Here is a 23892-nt window from a genome sequence, read left to right on the forward strand (position 1 = left end):
CAATGGCCTGAGTCCCACCAGGACCCTCCTTACCCCTTCTTACTGCTTTCTCCTCCTGGCTGGCTCTCACCTGCTACTGCTGGCTGACCCCTGCCCCACCCCAACCCCATATCTTAACACTTGACTTCTCTGTCCCTTTCCTCCTTGGTTTTGACATGACAGGTTGGGTGAGCAAGGACATTAAAGTCCCCTACTCATTCCTTTTGGCCACAAGGAGCTATAAGGGACAACCTCCAGCAGATCATGGACTAACCAGGGAGAAGCAGACTTCCAGGAGGAGACGACACTGTTCAGAGCAGAGCTGTGACAGCCAGATAGTTCCTGAGCCTATCAAAAGGCCGTGCCATCCAGTCTCATAGCCCCTGAGATCATGTGATTATTCTATCATATAGTCCAAGTAGGAAAAGCTCTTAGACGTCAAGGTACTTTTTTGAGACACAAAGCCAGTGACTAGCAGACACAGAGCTAAGTGGTTCCAAGCAGGGCCTCAGGGGCCAGGGCATGTGTGGTTGAATCTGCGATCTGTGACGTTAACTCTGAGGCTTTGGGAAACTGCGTGAATCTTACTGGCTCATTAGCTCATCTGTATAATAGGAATGATCATGATGGTGGTTACTACCCTGGACTGCTGTAAGGATTGAATGAGTTAATAAAATATTATGCAAATCAGCTAGAGCCATCATCAGCCTGGCAAGAACGCCTGATAAATGTTGAGTCACAGGGCTGTACACTTTTCAAAGAACCGTCATGAGTGTTATCCCACTTGACCTTTATAGTAATCTTGGGAAGTGGACAGGGGATGGACTGGTTGGCTCTGCTGCCTACTCCCTGTTCCTACCCTAATCAGCTGCATGAGTCTGTAACCCGTGGTTTTGTTTTTTTCAAATCACCCTCCTAAGTAAATAGTGTTTAATTCCCGCTCGGGGTGAACTGGTCTGCACTGTGCATTCTGCTGCCTCTCTTTCTCTCCTGGATTTGTCTGAGCCTGGGGAGGCTGGGAACTTAGTTGGCTGGGGCCTTTCCTGTGACATCTTTGCTCATCTCATCTGGACCTCCTGTCTCCAGGAGGCTGAGTCTCCTATCTGAGCCTGCTGGATTGGGGGGAGGAGCACGAAGGCAGAGTGGCACCTGGGTCTTTGAGAGAGCAACAGTGTTGGTGGCCCATGACGGACCTTTGCCCTGAGTGAGCGGGAGCTCGTCCTGTGATCTGGGAGCTGCCTTCTGGGACTGACTTTCTATAAGGGCAGCCTGCTGACAGTGGAAGGCTTCCCTCCCTCCCGTAATGGGGAGGCAGGCAGGGCAGGGTGGAAATCTGGAGTCTAGCCCTCGTTCACTTTCTCTGCCCCAGTTTCTTATGTGATGTCAACAAGGTGCTTTCAGAAGGCTCCCCTCCCACAGAAGAGTAGAGAACAGGTCTTTTGCCATCACCCCGGCTGAACAGTGTGATTGTCCCCATATACCTGTGAATAGCTCAAGACCAGGCTTCCTAAGGACAACGAAGAAGCCCAGGGCTAAAAACCATCATAGGCAGACAGATGTATTAGTAAGAGGCCCTTACATTCCTAAGACATTAGTAAGTTACTATTAAGGAAGAAACGGGAAGAATGATCTATGTGTGTTAAGTAAGAACTTTAAGAGACAAGGCTGTGTCCCAGAGACCTTTTAAGGCCTCCTCAGCCAGTGATGAGCTGGGCTCGTGCTTTCTGGAGGCCCTTTCTAGAAGGATTGCCTCTCCCTGGCCCCACCACCACCTGCTTGCTTCTCCAGCCCAAGGTCATCCTGCAGTCAGCGGAATCTGTCAGTTTGGCTCTTGCTCCTCATGGCCCTGCCCACCCTCATTTCCAAAGGGACCTGTCTTCTCTGGCACCTGCTGGGCTGCCCCCAGGTACCTTCTGGCTATTCTTCCAGCCCTAGCTGACTGCTCCCCCCCCCACCCCCCTTGACACATGGAAGCAGCAAGCAGGAATGGAGGTTTCTGAGACGGGTCCTGACCCTGCCCAGCAGGCGAACCATGTCTATCTCTCATTCAGTTCAGTCTTCCCAGATAAAAAGGAGGAGCCTTCATCTCATGTCATCCCTGCGCGGTGTGCCAAGATGCTCTACCCGTCTGAAAACCTTGCATCCTAGCTGTGCAATCTATGCAGCCAAGTGCTCTCGACAGCTTCTTTGTTACAGGCTGAATCTTGTCACTTGGCGTATATCAGCCTAGACCACAAGTCCCTGTGGCCCTATGTAGGTTCCCCTTTGGTAGGCCCCACCTGCGGTCTCTCGGGGACATCCTCCTGGCCCATGGTGATCCTGGAGCATGTTGTTTATAGGCTGAGCCTGCAAAAAGGCAGGCAGGTGCAATGCGGGGAAGGCAGGGGAAGGGAGACGCGAGGGTGGGGTGAGGAAATTTCACTGTTATTTAGAGCCTCTGCCTTTCAAAGAGAGGCTGTCTGAGTTACTGTCACAGTAGAACTGGGCATTCTGATATACCTCATTGCTGCGTGGAATCAGAAATAATACAGCACGTTGCTATGTCATCAACTAGTGGCTCCTCTTTCCGAGCAGATTTTACCCAGCAATTAAGTGAAATTATGTGACTCAATGTGGAAAGATAATGGCCGGAGGAACTCTTCAGATTGCATTCTCCGCACATGCAGCAGGCGGCTGTACAAACAGCAGGACTGCGGGAGAGCAGAGTTAGCATTCAGCCACAGCGTCAGCCGCGTGCCGCGGTGCAGATAGATGGGAACCTGGAAGATCCGTGAACAGAAACTGAGCCCTTCCAGGTATGAGCTGCCGAAGATGCAAACGGGACCCGGCGCATGTTCCAGACAGGACGGTGGTCTGAGTGGTCCTAAAGCAGTGGTGATCAGGACAATGAGAAGGCCTGGAGACCCCTGCTCCAGCAGTGATGACTTCTTGGGTGCCTTGTCCTGGCCCTGCAGGTTCTGAGGGCTCTAAACAGGGCTCCAGAACTTCAACACAAGACCTTTCTCATATACACCCTGAAGCTCATGGAGTGTTTCTGAGCTCCCCTCCCAGGCCCACCCAGTCCTGACTGGCGTGTCCCTTCCCTGAGCATTCTTTCTCTCCTCTCTTCCATTGATTCCTTCAACTCTGGGCCTGGAAATGAGGTTTATCACGCCTCCCAATCTTAGCCCCCCCCTCCCCCCCATCCAGCAGGCTCCAGGCTTCCTCCCGGCCAAGCGGGAGCAAAGGAATGTGGGGAGACTGGGAGGGGAGGCGATGCTAGGACCTTGCCAGAGAGGGAGGAGAGGTTAGGATAGAATTCCTTGGTTCAGCCGAGACAAAGGCATCTGTGTCCCTTCAGACTGTGTATGTGCTTGGCCACTGGACTCCCGGCCAGTGCCAGCTGTACCACTGATAGGATCCTTCAAAGAGGTGTGGGTGCCAAGAGGTAGACGTGCAGGAGACCGGTCTGATGGGGACAGCCCATGCAGCCCAGGCTCCAGCGGCAACTTGAAGGATGGTCACTCAGCCCCTTCTTACATTCATGACAGTTTCTTTCAGCACACTGCAAGTAGATCAGCAATGTTTTCTTTAGAATACAAAGACAGGTCTTCACACTTCAGTTTGCCATTCACGATCTCCTAGAGTCTGATTCCAATCATCTTATCTGGGTTCTCACCACCCGCTGCGGTGCTTTCCTCAGACTGGATTCCTCACTGTTTGGGGAGGCGTCTGCCACTGGAAATGGAAACACTTGTCGGGCTGCTGTCACGGCTCCTCTTATACCATGCAGACATTATGAGTGGATAAAGGCTTTTCTCCCGCTGAGCCTCATTCGATGATTCTAGAAAAGACTGTGTAGGTAGCTGCTATTGAGTGAAGGGCCTTGAGAGTCAACTTGAACTGAGCTTGAACGGAATTACTGTTGTCATCCTTCCCTTCCATTTCTTCCTTCCTCTCTCTGCCTTTGCTTATGCTGTTGGCTCTGCCTGAATATTCTCTCTTTCTCCACCTTTATCTATCAAAGAATACCATCCTGCTCTCCAGGTTCAGCTGAAACGTCAGCTCCCCCATGAAAACTTCCCAGGTCCCCTGTTCTTCCCGTCTTGTGTGTGGTCTGTACTCCGAAGTTCTAGCATTTTCTGAGGCAAGCCTGCCTCTCCTTGGTAGCTGAGGCTGAATCTTGTTCACCTGTCTATCCCCTGCAGACCTCGGGTAGTACAGCTTCTAGCATTTTCGTGTCTGTGGCGTTGACTTGACCCTGAGCGTCTATGGAGGAGATTGTTGGGGTAGAGGGGGAGACACGGCAATGACCTGAGCTCTGCCCACTGTGCCTGAAGACTTACCCTGGTACCGTCTCACTCCAGGAGGGTCCCTGCTTGCCCATCCCTCTTCCTCTGGTCCTGGGAGGCCTATTTACCTATCTCCCTGGCTCTTTAAAGCCAATGTTTGCACAAAGGTCACTAGGAGTTTTGTTTATGTGTTTGAGATAGGGTCACATTTTATACTTAGGCTGACCTAGAACTTGGGGCAGTCCTCTTGACTCAGCCTCACAAACACTAGGATTATAGGCATGAGCCACATTTGAAGGCTTTTTCTTTTTAATTTGAAGCTTTTTATTTTTATTTATTTTTTGGTTTTTTGAGGTAGGGTCTCACTGTAGCCCAGGCTGACCTGGAATTTACTATGGAGTTTCAGGGAGGCCTTGAACTCACGGCAATCCTCCTACCTCTGCCTCCCAAGTGCTGGGATTAAAGGCGTGCACCACCATGCCCGGCTCAATTTGAAGCTTTTTAAAAAAATATTTTTTAAAGTCCCCATAGTTTTTATTTTTATTTAATTATTTGACAGATAAAGAGGGGGAGAGAGAATGGGCACCCCAGGGCCTCCAGCCACTGCAAAGAAACTCCAGATGTGTGTGCCCCTTTGTGCATCTGGCTTATGTGGGTCCTGGGGAATCAAACCTGGGTCCTTTGGCTTTACAGGCAAATGCCTTAACTGCTAAGCCATTCATCCAGTCCCTAATTTGAAGCTCTTAAAATATTTACTTGTGAGAGAAAGTAAATTGGTATGCCAAATGCATGTGTCACTTTGTGCATCTGGCTTTACAAGGGTGCTGGGGAATTGAAGTTAGGCTAGCAAGCTTTGCAAGCAAGTATGTTTAACTGCTGAACCATCTCCTTGGCTCCCTAATTTAAAGCATTTAATGTCCAGCTCCATCCTCCTAGTTTTTTCCTAAGCAAGGGATGTATTTTTAATATACCATTTGGAGATGGGATTTTGTCCTGGTAGCAGGAAAGAGTGAAGGAAAGAATTTTATACATAGCAGGTGTACAAAATGCATTCTTACTTTGAAAAGTATATTTAGGACAGCAGAACTGCATGAATCATCGAAAAAACTTTTTGCTATGAAACATAGGATCACAGATTTGTTATCATATGGCTTGCCCTACAGGAAGGAAGGAAGATACCTATGACTAGTCACCACTCCTTCCCACATACCAAACACTATGGAAAACTGAAAAAATAAAAAAGGAAAACAATTCTTCCATGATAGTTTATATTGATTGTCAATGTGACAGCACTTATAGTCACCTTGGAAACCAGCCTCTGGATAAGACCTTGGGGGACTACCTTGATTAGGTTAATTGAGGAGGGAAGATCCACCCTAACTGTGAGTGGCACCATTCCATGGGCTGGGATCTTAGATTGTATGAAAAGGAGAGAGGTGGCTGAGCAGCAGCATTCATCTCTCTCTTCTTCCTGACCATGGATGCAGGTGACCTGTTGCCATTCTTCCCTGCCCAGACAAGGGACTGCACCCTCAAATTGTAAGCTGAAACAAACCCTTCCTTTCTTAGTTGTTTCTGTTCAGGCATTTTATCCCAGCAATGACAAAGTAATCCAGCTAAAAGCCTTTGCTCTCAGAGCAGCACTGGATTATGTAAGTGTCAATGGAATTGAGGCAGAGCTACTGTTAGAGTGATGCCAGTTGACATCACTGACCTCTGGGAAATAACAAGTGATGAGGCCAGCAAGATTGGGAAGCCAAACCCAAGATTCCTACATTAAGCCCAGGACCCTTGAGAGGGCTGGTATGTTGCTCTCAGCCACCCTCAGTCTCCCTGAAAAAGTAAAACAAATTCACTGGAGAAGAGCACTTCATTTTTTTTTTTTTTAGGGCTGTCAATTTCCCATTAAAATCTAGCAAATATGAACCTGTAATTAAAAATTACTAAGCTCAGGGAAAAATGAAACACTGTGTTGGTGTGAATGCAAAATGTCCCTCAGGTGTTTGTGATTCAGCCTCACGCTAAGTCTCCAGCTTGCGGGGTCTTTGAGAGGTTGGAGCAATGCTGGAGGAGGTGTGTCGCTGGAGGCGGGCCGTGGAGTTTATAATCCAGCCTCCCTTGCCAGTATAAGCTAGCTCACTCTTGCTGCTTCCTCCCGGCTGATGTGACAAGATGAGACACTCTGCTGTCTTTGCTGTGCTTTCTCAACCATCACAAAACTCCCCCCTTGAAACTGTAAGCCAAAATAAAGCCAATTCTTCCAGAAGCTGCTTCCGGTTGGGAGTTTTGTTCCAGCAATGAGAAGGTGCCTGCTGCATGCATTGCTTAAAGAGCACAGAAACCAAAAGTCAAATAGCCCCAAGAATTTAAGACACTGCAATTAAATATAGAAGAATAAAACAACCATGTAGAAAACATTGAAAGAAAAGAATTAGATCACATAAATGAGTGGGCAACAAAGACTAATCAAATGACCAGGCAGCTTGACAAAGAACCAAGTAGACCATGTGGAAATGAATAACATAACCACTGAAAGAGAAAATTACGTGGATGGACTTAGCATGGTTAAAAGGAGAAAAGCAAGTGGGAAATAAATCTGAAACAATCACTCAGAAAGCAGCAGAGAAGCAAGGAGTAGAAAATATGAAAAAGCAGCTCAGTGATATGCAAAACATAATGACGACAATTAGCATTATTTTCAAACCACAGTCATAGAAAAGAGAAATAGGATGAATGGAAGAAGGGCAGTATTTGAATTCTGCCCAAGAATTTTTCCATGATTTATGAGAAGGATGAATCTACAGGCAAGAGAAACACAACAGAAGTAAACACATAGAAGTAAATCCACATTGAGGGTGAGGAGGGTCAACTAGGTCCAGAAGTTTAAGACTGCTCTGGGTAACATAACCAGACCCTGTCTAAAATTTTTTTTTTAATTTTTACAATTGTTTATTGACAACTTCCATAATTAGAGACAATAAACCATGTAATTCTCTCCTCTCCCCCCACTTTCCCCTTCATGAATCCATTCTCCATCATATCTCCTCCCCCTCTCAATTAGTCTGTCTTTAATTTTTTTTTTTGGTTTTTTGAGGTAGGGTTTCACTCTAGCCCAGGCTGACCTGGAATTCACTCTGTAGTCTCAGGGTGGCCTTGAACTCACAGCAATCCTCCTACCTCTGCCTCCCGAATCCTGGGATTAAAGGCGTATGCCACCACACTCGGCTTAGTCTGACTTTAATTTTGATGTCATCATCTTTTCCTGCTATTGTGAAGGCACTGTGAGGTCATGGATATTGAGACCAAGTTGTCCCTGGAAGATTGCATTGTAAGCAGTCCTACGCTTCCTTTGGCTCTTAACATTCTTTCTGCCACCTCTTCTGCCATGAACCCTGAGCCTTGGAGGGTATAATAGCGATATTTCAGTGCTGAATCCTCCTCTGTCACTTCTTCTCAGCACTGTGGTGCCTTTTGAGTCATCCCAGTGGTCACCGCTATCTGAAGAGAAGCTTCTCTAATGAAAAGTGAGAGTAGAATTAATATCTGGGAATGAACTTTAAGAACAGTGCTTACAGGGCTGTTTGGTGAGCATAATATGTGCATTTAGCCAGACAACAGCAGGCATTACATCCCTAGGGCTTGTGACCTCCTCCACCATAGGCTTTTTGTTTTTTGAGGTAGGGTTTCACTCTAGTCCAGGCTGACCTGGAATCACCTTAGGCTTTTGACTGGGCTTTCAGTATCAGGCCTGTATTCCCTGCCATGGAGCAGGCCTCCAATCCAATTAAAGGGCAGGTGTTTTCCCCCATAACAGACTTACCATTATTATACCCATTAGGTCATTTTGCCTGGCTGGCCAAACTTTAGGCTTGCAGTGTCCACTGTTGTTTATCATCACTGATGACTTCTCTCTCCCAAAGGGCTGCACGCAGCATCGCTTCTGCCAGCTTTCTGTTAGCTGGTCTACAGGGAGGAGGTTTTCAGCTCAGTTCCAGCTTCATTTCTCAGTGACTTTGCAGCCAAATTATACAGAGTCTCCAGCAGTAGGGTCTTATTTATTTCTGGTGGGAAACCAAGAGCCTCAGTAATGGCCTGTAATATTTTGGGGGCATCAGGGGCCTCTTTGGCCAACAACTCACTGGAAGGTATCCCATCCCTGGCACTGAAAATTTTCTATTAACAATCTATGGCTTCTGGGTGTGTTATATCGAGAAAAGTAGATTTCCATATGGCTTATTCATAACATCTTAAATTTTTCTTAACCCTCCCCCCAGTCTTCTTTTACTAAATCTCTTCGCCTGACCTCACTTAGGCTATTCCACCCACAGTAATCTCTTCATCTACTTACATATATTCAATCCCATCTCCTTAAATCCTCACCCTTTCTGCCTCCCTTATAGCCCCTTTCTATCTTACTGGCCTCTGCTACCGATTTTTACTCCAACTCAAATCCAAGTCTAACCATTTATAGCTAGGATCCACATGTGAGAGAGAACATATAGCATTTGGCTTTCTGGGCCTGGGTTACTTCATTTAGTATAATCCTTTCCAGATCCATCCATTTCCCTGCAAACTTCATTTTCTTTACTGCTGAATAGAACTCCATTATATAAATGTACCACATCTTCATTATCCATTCATCAGATGATGGTCTAAAATGTGCAAATAAATAAATGTAATGCACCATATCAATGTACTGAAGGACAAAAATCCACATGATCATCTCAATAGATGATGCGGTGGTTTGAGTCAGGTGTCCCCCATAAACTTAGGTGTTCTGAATGCTAGGTTCCCAGCTGATGGAGATTTGGGAATTAATGCCTCCTGGAGGGAGTGTATTGTTGGGGGCGGGCTTATGGGCTTTATAGCAGTTTCCCCATGCCAGTGTTTGGCACACTCTCCTGTTGCTATGGTCCATCTTATGTTGGCCAGGGGGTGATGTCCACCCTCTGCTCATGTCATCGTTTTCCCCTGCCATTGTGAAGCTTCCCCTTGAGCCTGTAAGGCAAAATAAACCTCTTTTTCCCAGAAGCTACTCTTGTTTGGGTGATTTCTACCAGCAATGCGAACCGGACTGCAACAGTAAAGTGGTACCGAGGAGTGGGATTGCTGCTAGACACCTGACTATGTGGCTTCAGCCTTTTGTAGCTGATTTTCAAGAGGAAAGTGGAAGGAGTTGAAACCTTGGCCTAAGAGATGTCTTGCAGTGCTGTAAGTACAGCTTAATGGACTATTCTGGTCTGAGCTCTAAGACCTGAATGCAGTAAGAACTATGGACTGTGAGGTTTGGCTTATGAGGGTGAGAAAGAGCTGTGCCTGGACTGGGCTAGCAGTTTGTGTGAGAAGCTTGCTCTTATGCCCATGTCCTGAGAAGTTGTGCAGGGTTGCTTTGCGTAGAAATGAACTGGTGTGTGCAGAGGGGTATGGCACAGAAAGAAAAATCTTTGGGTGAACTACTGCCAATTCAGCTGCAACTGAGAGATTACAACCTTTGAGACTGGGCTAGCTGACCTGCGCTGGGGCAACAAAAAGAATGTCAACTCTTTTGAAGGGGCCTGAGTGCTCAAGGAGTGTCCTGTTCTTCAAAGTCTGCTTTATTCCCCCTGGATTAACAAATTGGCACCCTACCTGGTATTGTGGAGTATAAGAAATGCTGGAAAGAGGGTCATTGAGTTTGCAACACAGTCTTGTGTTTTGGAAATGGCCATGGGTAGTGTGAAGCAGGTTTGCTGGTTTCCTGCATAGAGACCCCATGGGGCCATGAGGATGAACCGTGGCTTGCAGTGGAGACCCAGTGGAGATGCCGGGACCATGAGATGGCTGCCGAGGAGCTGCCGGCCCCGATGAAGTTTCCCAGGACTGTGAGTAGCCTAGCTGGAGGGGCGGAATTGGAATGCCAGAGACTTGTTGCTGGTTAGAATTATCGGACTTGAAGACTTGTCACTGGTATAGTTGCTGGACTTGAAGCTACAGGGTTTGATGTTTGCCCTGGTTGTTTTAAATCTTGTATTGGTTGAATGTTTCTTTGCTATGCCCAATGTCATCTTTTGCAGTGTGAATACTTATTCTGTGCCATTATGGGTTTTTTGAGGTTATAGTTTGGTTATTATGGCTCAGTTAAAAGATCTTGAACTATGGGGATGTATGAACATCATTGAGATTGATAAAAACTATGGGGACTTTTAAAGTCAGACTGAATGCATTGTATTTTACATCATGTATGGATATCAGTTTATGGGGGCCAGGGGTGGAATGCGGTGGTTTGAGTCAGGTGTCCCCCATAAACTTAGGTGTTCTGAATGCTAGGTTCCCAGCTGATGGAGATTTGGGAATTAATGCCTCCTGGAGGGAGTGTATTGTTGGGGGCGGGCTTATGGGCTTTATAGCCAGTTTCCCCATGCCAGTGTTTGGCACACTCTCCTGTTGCTATGGTCCATCTTATGTTGGCCAGGGGGTGATGTCCACCCTCTGCTCATGTCATCGTTTTCCCCTGCCATCGTGAAGCTTCCCCTTGAGCCTGTAAGGCAAAATAAACCTCTTTTTCCCAGAAGCTACTCTTGTTTGGGTGATTTCTACCAGCAATGCGAACCGGACTGCAACAGATGACGAAAAGGCATTTGAGAAAATCCAACATCTCTTCATGGTAAAAGTCCTAAAGTAACTAACGGGAATAGTAAAAGGAACATATCTCAACATAATAAAGGCTATTTATGACAAACCTACAGCCAATATAATACTAAATGAGGGAAAACTTGAAGCTTTTCCACTAAAATCAGGAACAACACAAGGGTGTCCACTGTCTCCACTTTTATTTAATATAGTACTGGAAGTCTTAGCTATAGCAATAAGCAAGAGACACACGTAAAAGGGTTACAAAGTGGAAAGGAAGAGATCAAATTATTATTTGCAGATGATAATATTCTATAAATAAAGAACAATAAAGGGCTGGAGAGATGGCTTAGCGGTTAAGCGCTTGCCTGTGAAGCCTAAGAACCCTGGTTCGAGGCTCGGTTCCCCAGGTCCCACGTTAGCCAGATGCACAAGGGGGCGCACGCATCTGGAATTCGTTTGCAGAGGCTGGAAGCCCTGGCGCGCCCATTCTCTCTCTCTCCCTCTACCTGTCTTTCTCTCTGTGTCTGTCTCTCTCAAATAAATAAATAAATAAATAAATAAATAAATAAATAAATAAATAAATAAATAAATAAATAAAAATAATAAAGGACAATAAAGACTCTACCAACAAACTGTTAGAGCTGATAAGCACTTTTAGCAATAGCAGGACACAAAATAAACACACAGAAATCAGTAACCTTCCTACGTACTAACAACAAATATGCTGAGGATAAAATCAGGGAACCACTCCCATTCACAATTGCTTAAAAATATAAATAAAAAAAAATAAAGTGCCTTGGAATAAACCTACCCAAGGAAGTGAAGGATCTCTACAATTAAAACTTTAAAACACACAAGTGAGAAATTGCAGATGACACTAGGAAATGGAAAGACATCCTTTGTTCTTGGATTTGAAGAATCAATATTGTGAAAATATCAACCTCACCAAAAGCAATCTATATATCTAATGCAATTCCTATCAAAATTCCAATGGCATTCTTCACAGAAATAGAAAAAAAAAATCCTAAAACTCATTTGGAAGCACAAGAAAACACCTCTAATAGCTACAAAAGTTGCTGATCAACAAAAATAAGGCTAGCAGTATCATCATACCTGATTTTAAGCTATATTACAGAGCCATAGTAACAAAAACAGCATGGTGCTGGCTCAATTTTTGTTAATGTGGAAGATTAAGTTTTAAACATTTTCAGAAGAAAATTCTTGCTGACCTGAAGGTGAGAAAGAATATTTTAAATAAGAAACAAAAAGCATTGCATACAGCCGGGCATGGTGGCACATGCCTTTAATCCCAGCACTCGGGAAGCACAGGTAGGAGGATTGCCATGGGTTTGAGGCCACCTGAGAATACAGAGTGAATTCCAGGTCAGCCTGGACTAGAATGAAACCCTACCTCACACACACACACACACACAAAAATCATTGCATACAATCTTGCATTGGCCTTAAGAAATTCTGTTCATTGTAAGACAGTTTTAAAAGTTAAAACGTCAAACCAGAAGGTGGGAGGGATGGCTTAGTGGTTAAAATGCTTACCTGCAAAGCCTAAGAACCTATGTTCAACTCTCCAGATTCCATGTAAACCAGACGCACAAAGGTGAGGCAAGTGCAAAGTTGCACATGCCCATTAGGTGGTGCAAGCATTTGGATTTCAATTTCAGTGGCTGAGGCCCTGGCATGCCGATTCTCTCCCTCTCTCTGTCTCTAAAAAAATAAAAAAACCAAAGTCAAGCCAGAAATTGAGAAGTGATCTTTGCACTACTTAATGACAAAGGTTTAGTGTCCAGATTGAGCAAATGATAATTTGCAAAATGAACGAAAAACAGAAAACTCAAAAACCCGTCATTGTTAAAGAAACAGAAATGGCAAATAAACATTTGGTAGCTTAGCTTTGTTACTAAATGATCAAACTAAGATCACATGTTTTATCTTTGGAGTGACAGAAACTAAGATGTCTATGAAGATTGAGGGTTGACAAGGATGTAGAGTAATGGGACCTGTCACATCCCCAGTTAATGGGATGTTAAAACGGGGCCAGCCTCACCAGAAGAGAAGTAAAATTTCTGTGTACAGATGACAGTTTACATACTATACAACCCGGTAAGTGACTTCACTCCTAGACTTATCTGATACCCTACTTTCTAACTTCAGAGTGTGACTCAAGGGACCAAGCCACAAAGTAAATGGAAGGTGTAGTGCATACTCAGTGCTGGGGAGAACATTTTCTAGAATACATGAATACATGTTTCTACTGCTCTGTAATGTGAACTGTTTATCTTAGTACTCAAAATTGTTGAAAAGCCAGTGCCCTCCGTAGTGGTGTGTATATACTGAGCAGCATGCATGAAATTATATAACCACATTACTTATAGTTAGCCATAACTTTTGTGAAAATACACAAGATGCCTACCACCCAGAGAAAGGATCAACACAATAATTTATCTCTCATAGCAGAATATTACATATTAAAGATAAATTAACTATGGCCATATGTAAGAATGTGGATGAATCTTAGAAAATAATAGTGAGTAAAGCTAATCCCAGGAAACTGGATATTATATCATAATTATAAAAGCACATTAAATAAGATGTCATTGAGTCTGTATATTGAATATATTTTTAAAACAAGAACAAGACATATATTCGTACAGTAGGATATTATTCAAACAGAGACAGGAATAAATAACATAAATGAATGTTGCAAACATGCTGAGCAGAAGCTAGGCACAAAAGGCCATGCATTTTATCGTTATTTTTGTAGGAGCTGTTCAGAATTGGAGACATACAGACTTAATGTAGTTGCAGATTGCATAACCTTGTGAATATACTAAAAGCTGTTGAGTTATACACTTGTAACAGTGAATCTTGTAGCATATGAAATATGTGTATTTATAATATATATATTACAAATATAGGTAAAACTACTTTACCATGAGATCTGCCTTCTTAACATATTTTAGGTACAATTCTATATTAACCATGGACAGTATTGTTCAGTGTGATAATTACCTCTGTGAAAGGGGGAGGGGACATATTGGAGAAAAAAATGCAAGTAAATACAACAACATTCTAGTTAAGTTACTTGTTTGTGGGTGTTTATCTTATTACTAGCTTCATCATAGTGTATGCTACATTTTTTTATTGTTTGTTTGTTTGTTTTGTTTTCTCGAAGTAGGGTCTCACTCTGGTCCAGGCTGACCTGGAATTAACTCTGTAGTCTCAGGGTGGCCTTGAACTCACGGTGATCCTCCTACCTCTGCCTCCCGAGTGCTGGGATTAAAGGCGTGTGCCACCACGCCCGGCTCATTTTTTTATTGTTTAAAATATTTGTGGACTGGAGAGATGGATCAGTGGTTAAGGGGTTTGCCTGTAAAACCTAATGACCTGGGTTCAATTCCCCAATACCCACTTAAGCCAGATGCACAAGGTGGCACATGCATCTAGGAGGCCCTGGCACGCCCATTGCCCCCCTCTCTCTGCTTGCAAATAAATAAATAAAATTATGTTAAAAGTATTTTGATTTATTAGGAGAAAGAATAGGCACACTGAGACCTCTTGCTGCCACCAGTGAACTGTAGATGCATGCTCCACTCTGTGAATCTGGTTTTACGTAAGATGCTAGGGGACTGAACCCAGGCCTGCAGGCTTTGCAAGCAAGAATGTTGAACCACTGAGCCATCTCTCCAGCCCTCCATTTCTTTTTATACACTTCTATATTTTTTCCTGTTGCGTTGACATACATATGTATGCACCTGCATGTGGAGGCCAGAGGTCCATGTCTGGTTGCTTTCAACCTTGTATTTTTGACACAGGTGGTTCACCAATCCCAGAGTTCCCCTATTTGATTCTGCCAGACCGGCTAACCAACAAGTCCCGATGTTCCCCCGTCTCCACTTCCTCAGCTCTGGGATACAGATACGTAGCTTTTGTATGCCTGCTGGGACCTGCCTTCAGGGCCTCATGTTCATAGAGCAAGCATTTGGCCAACCTAGCCATCTCCCAGCCCTACACGCATTTTTGTATGTTTATCTGCTGGAGGACTGGCTGTAGCGCAGCTCTGCATGTAGTTATACTGCCCCCTCGTGGCTGAGCAGCGAACGGCAGAGGGGCTGCTTGCTCATACCCTGGGGAAAGTGGAAGTGGCCAAGCTCAGATTAAGCATGGGCCTGGCCATGGACAGATGCCCAGGGGTTCAGGCCATGGCAGTTTTGGCCCACATGGGAAAGATTAAACAGTTTTGCACACTCTGACCCAAGTTCCTCTCCTTTTTTCTCTTGCTCTGCGTGGCTGCCTTTCATCCCAGGAGTGAGGTGTGTGACTACAGAAACCTATCCCAGAATGGGGCTAGCTGACCCTGAGTCCTGCCTCTAACCACCTAGAGACATGGCTCAGAGGCTTCGGAGTGGGGAGTTCAGTGTCTTCTGGGAAAGGAAGCCCAGGGTAGATGCTCAGAAAGCAGCATTCAGATTTCCTTTACGCAGTCAAGTCACCCTTTGGGAGGAACAGGACCAAAAGCCTCTGGAAGCCCTGACTCGTGCATTGAGAGGAGACATATCACGTGCGTCAGGATTTGCAAATGGTCTTCAACCGCCCTCTGGCTGGACTAGAGGAATACTGGTTCACCAGCCCCCTGCTCAATCTGAAGCGTCCAAGAATGTCTAATGGAAGTGTTGCTGGCTATGGAAACCAGGCCAGAAGCCTCACTTGTTAGTGAACTAGAGATGTTCACAGAGGGGTGGTGCAGAAAGAAGGAAATCAGTGGGATTACCTCCAAAGGCCTTGGGATTTTTAAGGCTTCGGCCCTAAGGGCCCCTTGCCAGAGGAATTACTAACTGCCCTGCCGCCTTCTGCTTTCTGTGTGGGTCATTTAACTTCTGTGAGCTTTTCAGTTCCTGCCATGTGATGGGTCCATCATAATGCCTGCTAAGTGTCCTGATTCAACTGAATTCATTGACTTGACCAAGCAGAGCATGCTGGAAGTCTGATAAATACCAATGGTACAGATGGTTTGAAGTCGCCCCACGTCACAGGGGCACCAATACAGCTGGGTCTATGACAAGCTCCAGTCAGGTGACAGCTGGAGAGGGGACCTCCTATCCAGGGAGTAATGTCTTCTTCCTCTGTCCCCAGACACCATGGAGATGCTGCTGATCTTCCTCTGCAGCCTGATGGCTCCTGTGGTCCTGGCAAGTGGTAAGAGCCCTTTCTGACCAAGGTGTGCCAAGCTAGCAGCCACAGCCCTTTCTAGTGGAAGTTTCTGGCACTTTAGGACATTAGGTTTGAGGGATCGCAGGTCTTTCATGTCTGATCATAGTCTCTCCCCTTCAATGAGCAGAGGAAGTCCTGAAAAACAGTCCTGAACCCCAAATCCTCAAGGTCACCTCACTAGGGTTTGGCTCTGTCTGCTGTTAAGACCTCTAAGTACCCCCGGGCTCTGGTGGATTTCCATCCTAAGTCTCCAAAGCCCTGTCCTCCAATACGCAGACCGTAATTAACCAGTCCTGGCCTTCTGCGAGTCATGAGTCCTTTCTGGTCTCAGTGTCTCCATCTACAAGATGCAAGATAGAACCTGCCTTTTAGGGTGATGCAAGAATAAGAAAGACCGGTAAATGTGGGTGTGTTGTGGGTACAGAACCTCACTGAAGCTCTGAGCTGGGCCTTCGAGTCAACCCCTAAACTCAGGCCTGCCCTCTGGACATCTCCAGCACCTCTGTCAGATGGGCCTGCTTCCCCAGAATCATATGTGAGGACTGAGACCTGCCAGGCAGGTGAGAAGTCCCAGGAGGCACAGCTGCCTTCTTCTTGACCATTTTGTCTTCTTCTTTTTTTTTTTTTAAACTTTTTTTGTTCATTTATTTATTTATTTGAGAGTGACTGACACAGAGAGAAAGCCAGAGAAAAAGTCAGAGAGAGGGAGAGAATGGGTGCACCAGGGCCTCCAGCCACTGCAAACGAACTCCAGATGCATGAGCTTGTGCATCTTGCTAACGTGGGTCCTGGGGAATCGAGCCTTGAACCAGGGTCCTTAGGCTGATTCACAGGCAAGCGCTCAACAGCTAAGCCATCTCTCCATCCCCCATTTTGTCTTCTTTTACAGCAGCTGAGCAGGAGAAAGAAAAGGACCCTTTCCATTATGGTGAGTAGCGTCAGCGATCCCAGGATGCAGCCCCTTCTCCGATGGCTAACAGTCCCATCCAGGATGATAGCTGTGCTCTCTTGGACTTATCCCTTTTCCATCCCTCACCCCTGGTTCCTTTGTAGACTACCAGACCCTGAGGATTGGGGGACTGGTGTTCGCTGTGGTCCTCTTCTCTGTTGGGATCCTCCTCATCTTAAGTAAGTTTATCCCTTGTTCTCTGTGGCTGCTCATCAGGTGGGGATGGTGTAAAAACCTGGTTGCCCTGTCTGTGGGAAAGGGAAGGACACAGTGTGGCACCCATGTGGTCTCGTCTCTAGGCCCTAATATGAGGCTAGGCACATCATAAACACACAATAAAATGGTGACTTGTGATCAAAGAAAGTGTAGGTGCAAGATAGTCAGCAACTCTGTATCCCTGGAGCGGGACCTGGGAAGTCACAGGAGATAAGAGAGAAGGGCTGTCTCCAGTGTGCTCCAAGGAAAGTGTCCCTGTATATACCTTCCCCATAGGACCTGGGGCTGCACATGCATGTGCATGTCGTTGCAATGGCATGGCTGTCCTAGCTATTAATATTGCTACCCCGGTGTGGTCATTGCTTTTCTTATCGCTGTGACATATTACCTGACAGAAGCGACTTAAGTGGAGGAGGTTTATTTTGGCTCATGGTAGAAGGGACAGTATGTCTTAGTGGGGAAGGCATGGCAGATAGCTTGTCGCTTGTTCACACTGTGACCACCTAGGAAGCACAGACCTCAGGCTGTACCCAGAAATGCATATCACCCCTGAGGCCAACAATCCACTTCTGCTAGCTGGGCCGCACCTCCCAAAGATTCCCCAACATCCCAAAACAGTGCCCCCGAGCTGGAGACCATGTGTTGAGACACATAACCATAACACCTGGCCTCAGTCAACCTTGCGTCAACCTAGGGTGGCAGTGGTGGCAGGGGGCATCACCCAGGTCTAGGGGTACTGTGTACATTGTAGTCCTACAACCTGAGCAGATGCACAGCAGCTCTTCTGTGGCCAGGCCAGGGGCCTGACCTAGAGCTCATGCTGGCAGCGAGCGCAACCTTAGGTGATTTATCTTTCAGGTCGCAGGTGCAAATGCAGTTTCAATCAGAAGCCCAGGTAAGGATGCCTGGACTGTGGCCATCGGGGGTAACACGAGAAGGGACAGGAAAGGGCCTCTGGCGCACGAGCCCAGTGGTCATTGTCTTGAATTCTTGTCTCAGAAAGAGAATGTGGGGGATATGGGTATGAATTTGAGGACTGCCAAGTGATTTGGGGGCAAAAGAGAAGTCTAAACATTGAAGGTCCTCCTCTAAGGGTAAGGAGGGGGGGTCGTGGGTAAGAAGGTGCTGGAAGGGTCTGGAGACCCCTGAGACAGCTGGGCTTGGAGGAGATAGCAGAGGGTCTCATGGCTGTTCCTGAGGGTCAGATTCTCTTCTAGACCCCAAAACAGTGCCCCAATTCTCACCTGTTCACCAGCCTCTGTGCTCTGAGTAGACGTCTGTCTGCTCTTTCTACCTGAAAGCCCACACCACCAATGAGGAGCTCTGCACCTCAGAAGGTGGATTCTGTGGCAGCCACACCCAGACCCCGTGCACTCCTGGACCGCGTTCCCTGTGCTGGGCTTTCTTGGGGACCAACGCTGAGAGATGCCCAGAAGTTTCCTCTGCTTCTGTCCCATGTGCACCCTGATAGGGTATTTGGGCCCCTCAGAGGGCTTGGAGGGGACAGGTCCAATGGGCCATGCACCAGCAAGAATGGTGATGCCTGGCACTTGCCCTGGATGCCCTTGACAGCCATGTCTCTTCCTTGCAGGGCTCCAGGGGATGAGGAGGCTCAGGTGGAGAATCTCATCACCACAAATGGTAAATTGCTGTAACTCCTGCCCAGATGGAGAGGGGTGGGGGAGGGTCCATCTGGCTCAGGGGGGCTCTTGTGCCGGGTGCCATGGCCTCCTTGGTATGCACCAGACATGCCTCGTGGGTGCTGGGTGAGGGCTCTCTAGCACGTCTGCAGCGTTGTCCCCTCACCCATACCAAACAGGCCGCTACTGTGACCGTCATTATGTGGACAGTGCCTGTTTTGTATCAGGCACAGACTTCATGTTGTTTCATCACTACCCACATTCCATGACCCACAGCTCACATTTCTGGAGCAGCAGGGCAAAAATTGGCATCACACATTGATAACTGGAAACCCCAGCACCTGGCGTGGGTGCCGTGCAGCACGGTGACCCTCCTGGTTTGAGGGTCCACGCCCTGTATCGGTCTGCCTTTCTTTGCAGCGGCGGAGCCCCAGAAGGCAGAAAACTGAGGTGTGGCCTCTGGTGGGAAGGTGAGATGCTTCGTTCTCGGCTTCCCCACTGCCCCCACCCTGTGTCCTCACCCACTGGGGCAGGGGCATCATGCTGGCTTCTCCAGAGGGCACAGCTCTTCTCACCAGCCCTGCTCTGAGGAACCTTTCAGGGTGGGAAGGGACTGTGGGGGTGATCTAGTCCTAGACATGCTGAGGCACCCCCACACCTTCACACAGAAAGCACGGGGAATCAGGGTTTCTACCCAGCCTGGGTTTCAGGCTCATAAGGTGCTGCACACAGGGATGACTTGGGGGGTGGAGGGGGTTGGCAATTAGTGAAACACGCCCATATATCAAAGTATTGTTAAGAGCATGGCTCCCAATAACGAGTCAGAAAGCACCTTAGAGCCACTTAAAAAAAACATCTTGTGAAACTTTTCCAACCCTAATCAAAAGGAAGAGAAATAGTTTATAAGTGGCCAGCTCCACCAACCACCCCCAGCATTGTCCGCTCTGTCTTTGGGGATGCTGTTTGAATGTCTGCTTCCATAGCTCACGCTAGGGGGCGCCAGAGAGGAGGGCTAAGCCTTGCATTCTCAGAGCTGGCCACAGGCAATCTGTGGGAGCTGAGCAGGAGAAACATTACAGGCAGAGCCTATCGCATGTATAGGAAGAGACTGTGGTCTGAGAAAACAGCCATTCAGAAGGTAGGGGACAGGTTGGGCCCTGAACACGCCTTTGTGGCTGTAGGTTAGTGCCCTGCACAACACCTTCTGTCCTGAATGCGTCCTGAAATATATGAATGCAAATAAAGCCAGTCTTGTGTTAGCTCACTTCTGTTGCCACCCATACAGTAAGATGGAAATAGACAAGTACATAATTGTAAGTTGTAAGTTAAAAGCACTTTATCAAGCCAGGCACGCTGGTTCAGGCCTGTAATCCCAGCATTTGGGAGGTAGAGGCAAGGAGGATCGGAAATCCAAGGTCATCCTTGGATACATAGTGAGTTTGAAGCCAGCCTGGGCTACATGAAGACTCTGTCTTAACAGAGGGGTGGCTATGATGACAGTACCTTGGTGTGGCACCTTAATTCCTTGTCTCAGCTTGGAGTGTCCTCATGCTTGTACGTCCTGGTGACAGCCCCATGTGTGGCAGAGCGGAACTCACTGCATCCGTCTTCAGGGTGGGACTCTTGAAGCCAAGAGACCACCTAAGCTGGAGATGGTGTCCACACAGTGGCTTAAGTGCCTTGTCCACAGCCACACAGCAGGTAGAATACACAGTGTGGGCCAGTGTGCGAAAGCTCAAAGTCAGTCTGTAGACAGCATGACGTTGTCGTTTTAAAAGCAAGGTCTTTCTCAAAAGCCTCCTTTACCTAAGTCTGAAGTCTGAACAGCTGATGGTTTAAGTTTTCTTTCCTTGTAGCCCAGCTTGGAGAGCCCTTTCCCGAGGCCTCCTCTCCTGGTCCTCCCCCTTTCCTGCCTCTTGGGCTTGTCTGCTTTACTGGAACGTGGGGCTTCAAGAACATGTCACCCCAGATCTCACGGGAGAGGGGATCGTGGGGAAGATGGGAAGCAGAGCGGGTGCAGGCCCTGACAAGAAGCTGGAGTGTGGTTTTAATTTAAATTCTCTGCCTCCCCAGCCTCCAGAACCTGAGGCCAGCGGCTTGATCCAGTAGAGGCTGATGTCGAGGGTCAGGAAAACCAGCCTCTTCAGCACCAGATCTTTCCCCAGGAGAAGCCAAGAACTTGTGTCCCTTGTCCCTGTCCCCACTAACCCTAGTCCTGTGCTTAATGACACTCCCACCGGCCTCCCCCACTGCAGCCTGAGGTCTGGGCCCTCCTGTCCTGTGTCTCTGTGTATCTGCTGTGGTCTTTGTGGCTACTCGTTCGTGGATGGAATTGTATCTATGATCTGTGGGCTCCCCTTCCTGAGAGGGGTTGAGCCATGTTGCCATCAGTTCCTTGTGCTGTGAGCCCCCAACCCTCATGACCTTCACCCCCTCCCCGCTTCTAGGAGTCTGCTTTGTTCCCAGGAGACCAATATCTTCTCTAGCTTTAAGGATGAGGATAGAGTTGAACCCTGGGCAAGGTTCAACTGCTACCCACCCTGTTCAGAAGGTCTCTTAGCAGCTGGGGATGCCCAAGGGGCATGATGACCCCAGCAGCCTCTGCCCTGCTGGGGCCCTTTTTCTCTTGAGACTTCTACTGCAGAGTCCCCATTTACACGACCTTTGTGGAGCACCCAGGGATTCCTGGCCCAGAGCTCCTTGCCTCTGGGGAACGTGCCCCTTGTATACCTCCTGAGCAATAACCCTGTGGGCTCTGGAACCCTCCTGCTTCACCCATCTTCCCTGCTTCCAAGACTTGTCTGCCCTGAGGTGGGGCCCTGGCAGGTGATGGCTGAGGAGATGGGCAGCAGAGAGTGAGAGGGTCTTTGCTTCTCTGCCAATGTCCCATGGGGCAGGCAGCAGTGGCAGCATGCCCATCCTTTCTCTGCCTGTCAGTGGGGAGAGCCGAGCAGGCTGGAAGGGTGAGGGAGCAGTAATAGGGTCAGGTCAGAGACCAGCAGGGTGTCTACAGCCCCACTGCACAGCAAAAGCCGGAAGTCAGTAGTAGCAGATTGAAAACTCAAACCAGATCCCAGTCCACCTGTGTCCATTGTGTTCCCATGGAAACTCACCAAACCACGCTGCACACTGGTTCTGCTGATCTCTGTCTTGTGACCTATCCTCTAACAACAGCAAAAAGAAATAAAACATTGTTTCCTAGTGGCTCGGAGCTGCTTTCCCCTCTGTAAGAGCTGGGAGGTTTGTAGACCTTGGAAAACGTAGTAGCCAAAGGGAGCCTGCCCCTCCCCACCCCTCCCTCACGTCAAAGGGACGAGGTGAGGGCTGGATGCCTTGGGAGGTGCCCTGGGAGGTGCCTGGTTGTTTCGGCAGCCGTCACAGGGCACTCCTAGAGCTCCTCTCTGCCCCGTCCTCCCTGCTTGCCCACCGGGCTTCCTTCGCTCCTCCCTCCTCCTGAAGTCTCTGGGTTCAGGCTCCATCTCACAGCAGAGCTGGGGATTACAGACTGAAAAAGAAAAAGGAGTCACAGGATGACCACATGCTCACTGGCCCTGAGCACTTGCTCAGGTCACAGCCACTATCCTGTGGACTGAAGAAGAGGGGCTCAGAGGGGTCATTTGGGTTACGATCCAAGTCCTTCCACCATCCTCAGAATGCATTCTGGGCTTGGGTGTGAGGAGACCTCCTCTGTGAGTCACGCCTGGAGCCTCTATTTTCACACACCATATTCTACCTGGTATCCACTGCAAAAGCCAGGCAGATCATGTCACTGTAGTGACACTCTAATGGGACAGGGACCTTGGAGACTCGCCCAGACATTCCAGTGGAGTTTTTTTTTTTTTTTTTTTTTTTTTAGAGAGAGAGAGAGAAAGAGAATGGGCACACCAGGGCCTCCAGCCACTGCAAATGAACTCCACATGCATATGCCACCTTGTGCATCTGGCTTGTGTGGGTACTGGGGATTCAAACCTAGGTCCTTAGGCTTTGCAGGCAAGCACACCTTAACCACTAAGCCATCTTTGCAACCCAGTGGGGATGTTTTTAAGTGTTATTAACCAAATAAACACAGGAGCAGGCAGATTCTACTTGAAGGTTGCAAGTCCACCTTCCCTCCCCACACTCTCCCTCACCTCCAGCCTTTGGTGTGTCTTGGATGAGATCCATGTCCTGGGTAATGAGTGTAACTTGTTCTGAGCTGGGAATGCCTGGAACATCTTAGGATCTCTGGAGAGCCTTTGTGGCACCTGCCTGGATTCTGAGTTGCTTAAAGCCCAAAACCTGCAAGGCACAGGTCTGAGGGACCAAGTAGGATCCAGATTCTTGCTGGCTGTCCTGGAACCCAATTGGTTCTCTAAAATCCTGTTCTCACTTCAGAACTCTGAAAAGATGGGATTTCATAGCTGAAATCAAGTTTATGCTTCTCAACTCAGTAACTTGGTGGTTTAGAAAATCTGTGGCTGGAGAGATGGCCTAGTGGTTAATACGTATGCCTGAGAAACCTAAGGACCCAGGTTTGATTCTCCAGGTCCCACGTAAGCCAGATGCACATGGTGGCACATGCATCTGGAGTTCATTTGTAGTGGCTGGAGGCCCTGGTGCACCCAATTCTCTCTATCTTTCTCCCTCTCTGTGTCTCAAATAATAAATAAAATAGATAAATAAAAGAAATATGGCTGGAGAGATGGGTTAGTGGTTAAGGAGCTTGCCCGTAAAGCCTAAGAGCGCTTGTTCAAATCTCCAGGTCCCACATATAGCCAGGCGCGTCACAAGCATGCAATGTCACACATGCTCACAAGGGGGCACATGCATCTGGTATTCGTTCACAGCAGCTGAAAGGCCCTGATGCACCCATTCTCTGTCTGCCTCCTCCTTATGTCTCAAAAATAAAACAAAACATAAACGTCTCTGCCTTAAAAAATATGTGCTCAAGGGCTGGAGAGATGGCTTAGCGGTTAAGCGCTTGCCTGTGAAGCCCAAGGACCCCGGTTCGAGGCTCGGT

General features: G+C 47.5%; 1 protein-coding gene across 2 annotated transcripts in view; it reads left to right on the top strand.

Annotated features, from left to right (window-relative positions):
* Fxyd6 (FXYD domain containing ion transport regulator 6) overlaps positions 1 to 22097 on the top strand; it is a 38471-nt gene extending 16374 nt beyond the window's left edge. The window contains exons 2-8 of one of the 2 annotated variants that reach the window (XM_045145323.1): positions 16011 to 16073; positions 16981 to 17016; positions 17142 to 17216; positions 18112 to 18148; positions 18845 to 18894; positions 19314 to 19363; positions 20967 to 22097. In XM_045145323.1, coding sequence (XP_045001258.1) covers positions 16016 to 16073; positions 16981 to 17016; positions 17142 to 17216; positions 18112 to 18148; positions 18845 to 18894; positions 19314 to 19342 — 285 coding nt within the window. In that variant the 5' untranslated portion in view covers positions 16011 to 16015 and the 3' untranslated portion in view covers positions 19343 to 19363; positions 20967 to 22097. Of the gene's footprint in view, positions 1 to 16010; positions 16074 to 16977; positions 17017 to 17141; positions 17217 to 18111; positions 18149 to 18844; positions 18895 to 19313; positions 19364 to 20966 lie in introns of both variants that reach the window. The other variant, XM_004667407.2, reaches the window with a different exon arrangement.
* The last annotated feature ends 1795 nt before the right edge of the window (positions 22098 to 23892 follow it).

This window comes from Jaculus jaculus, chromosome 3 (assembly GCF_020740685.1).
Source record: "Jaculus jaculus isolate mJacJac1 chromosome 3, mJacJac1.mat.Y.cur, whole genome shotgun sequence".
NCBI classification, from domain to species: domain Eukaryota; kingdom Metazoa; phylum Chordata; class Mammalia; order Rodentia; family Dipodidae; genus Jaculus; species Jaculus jaculus.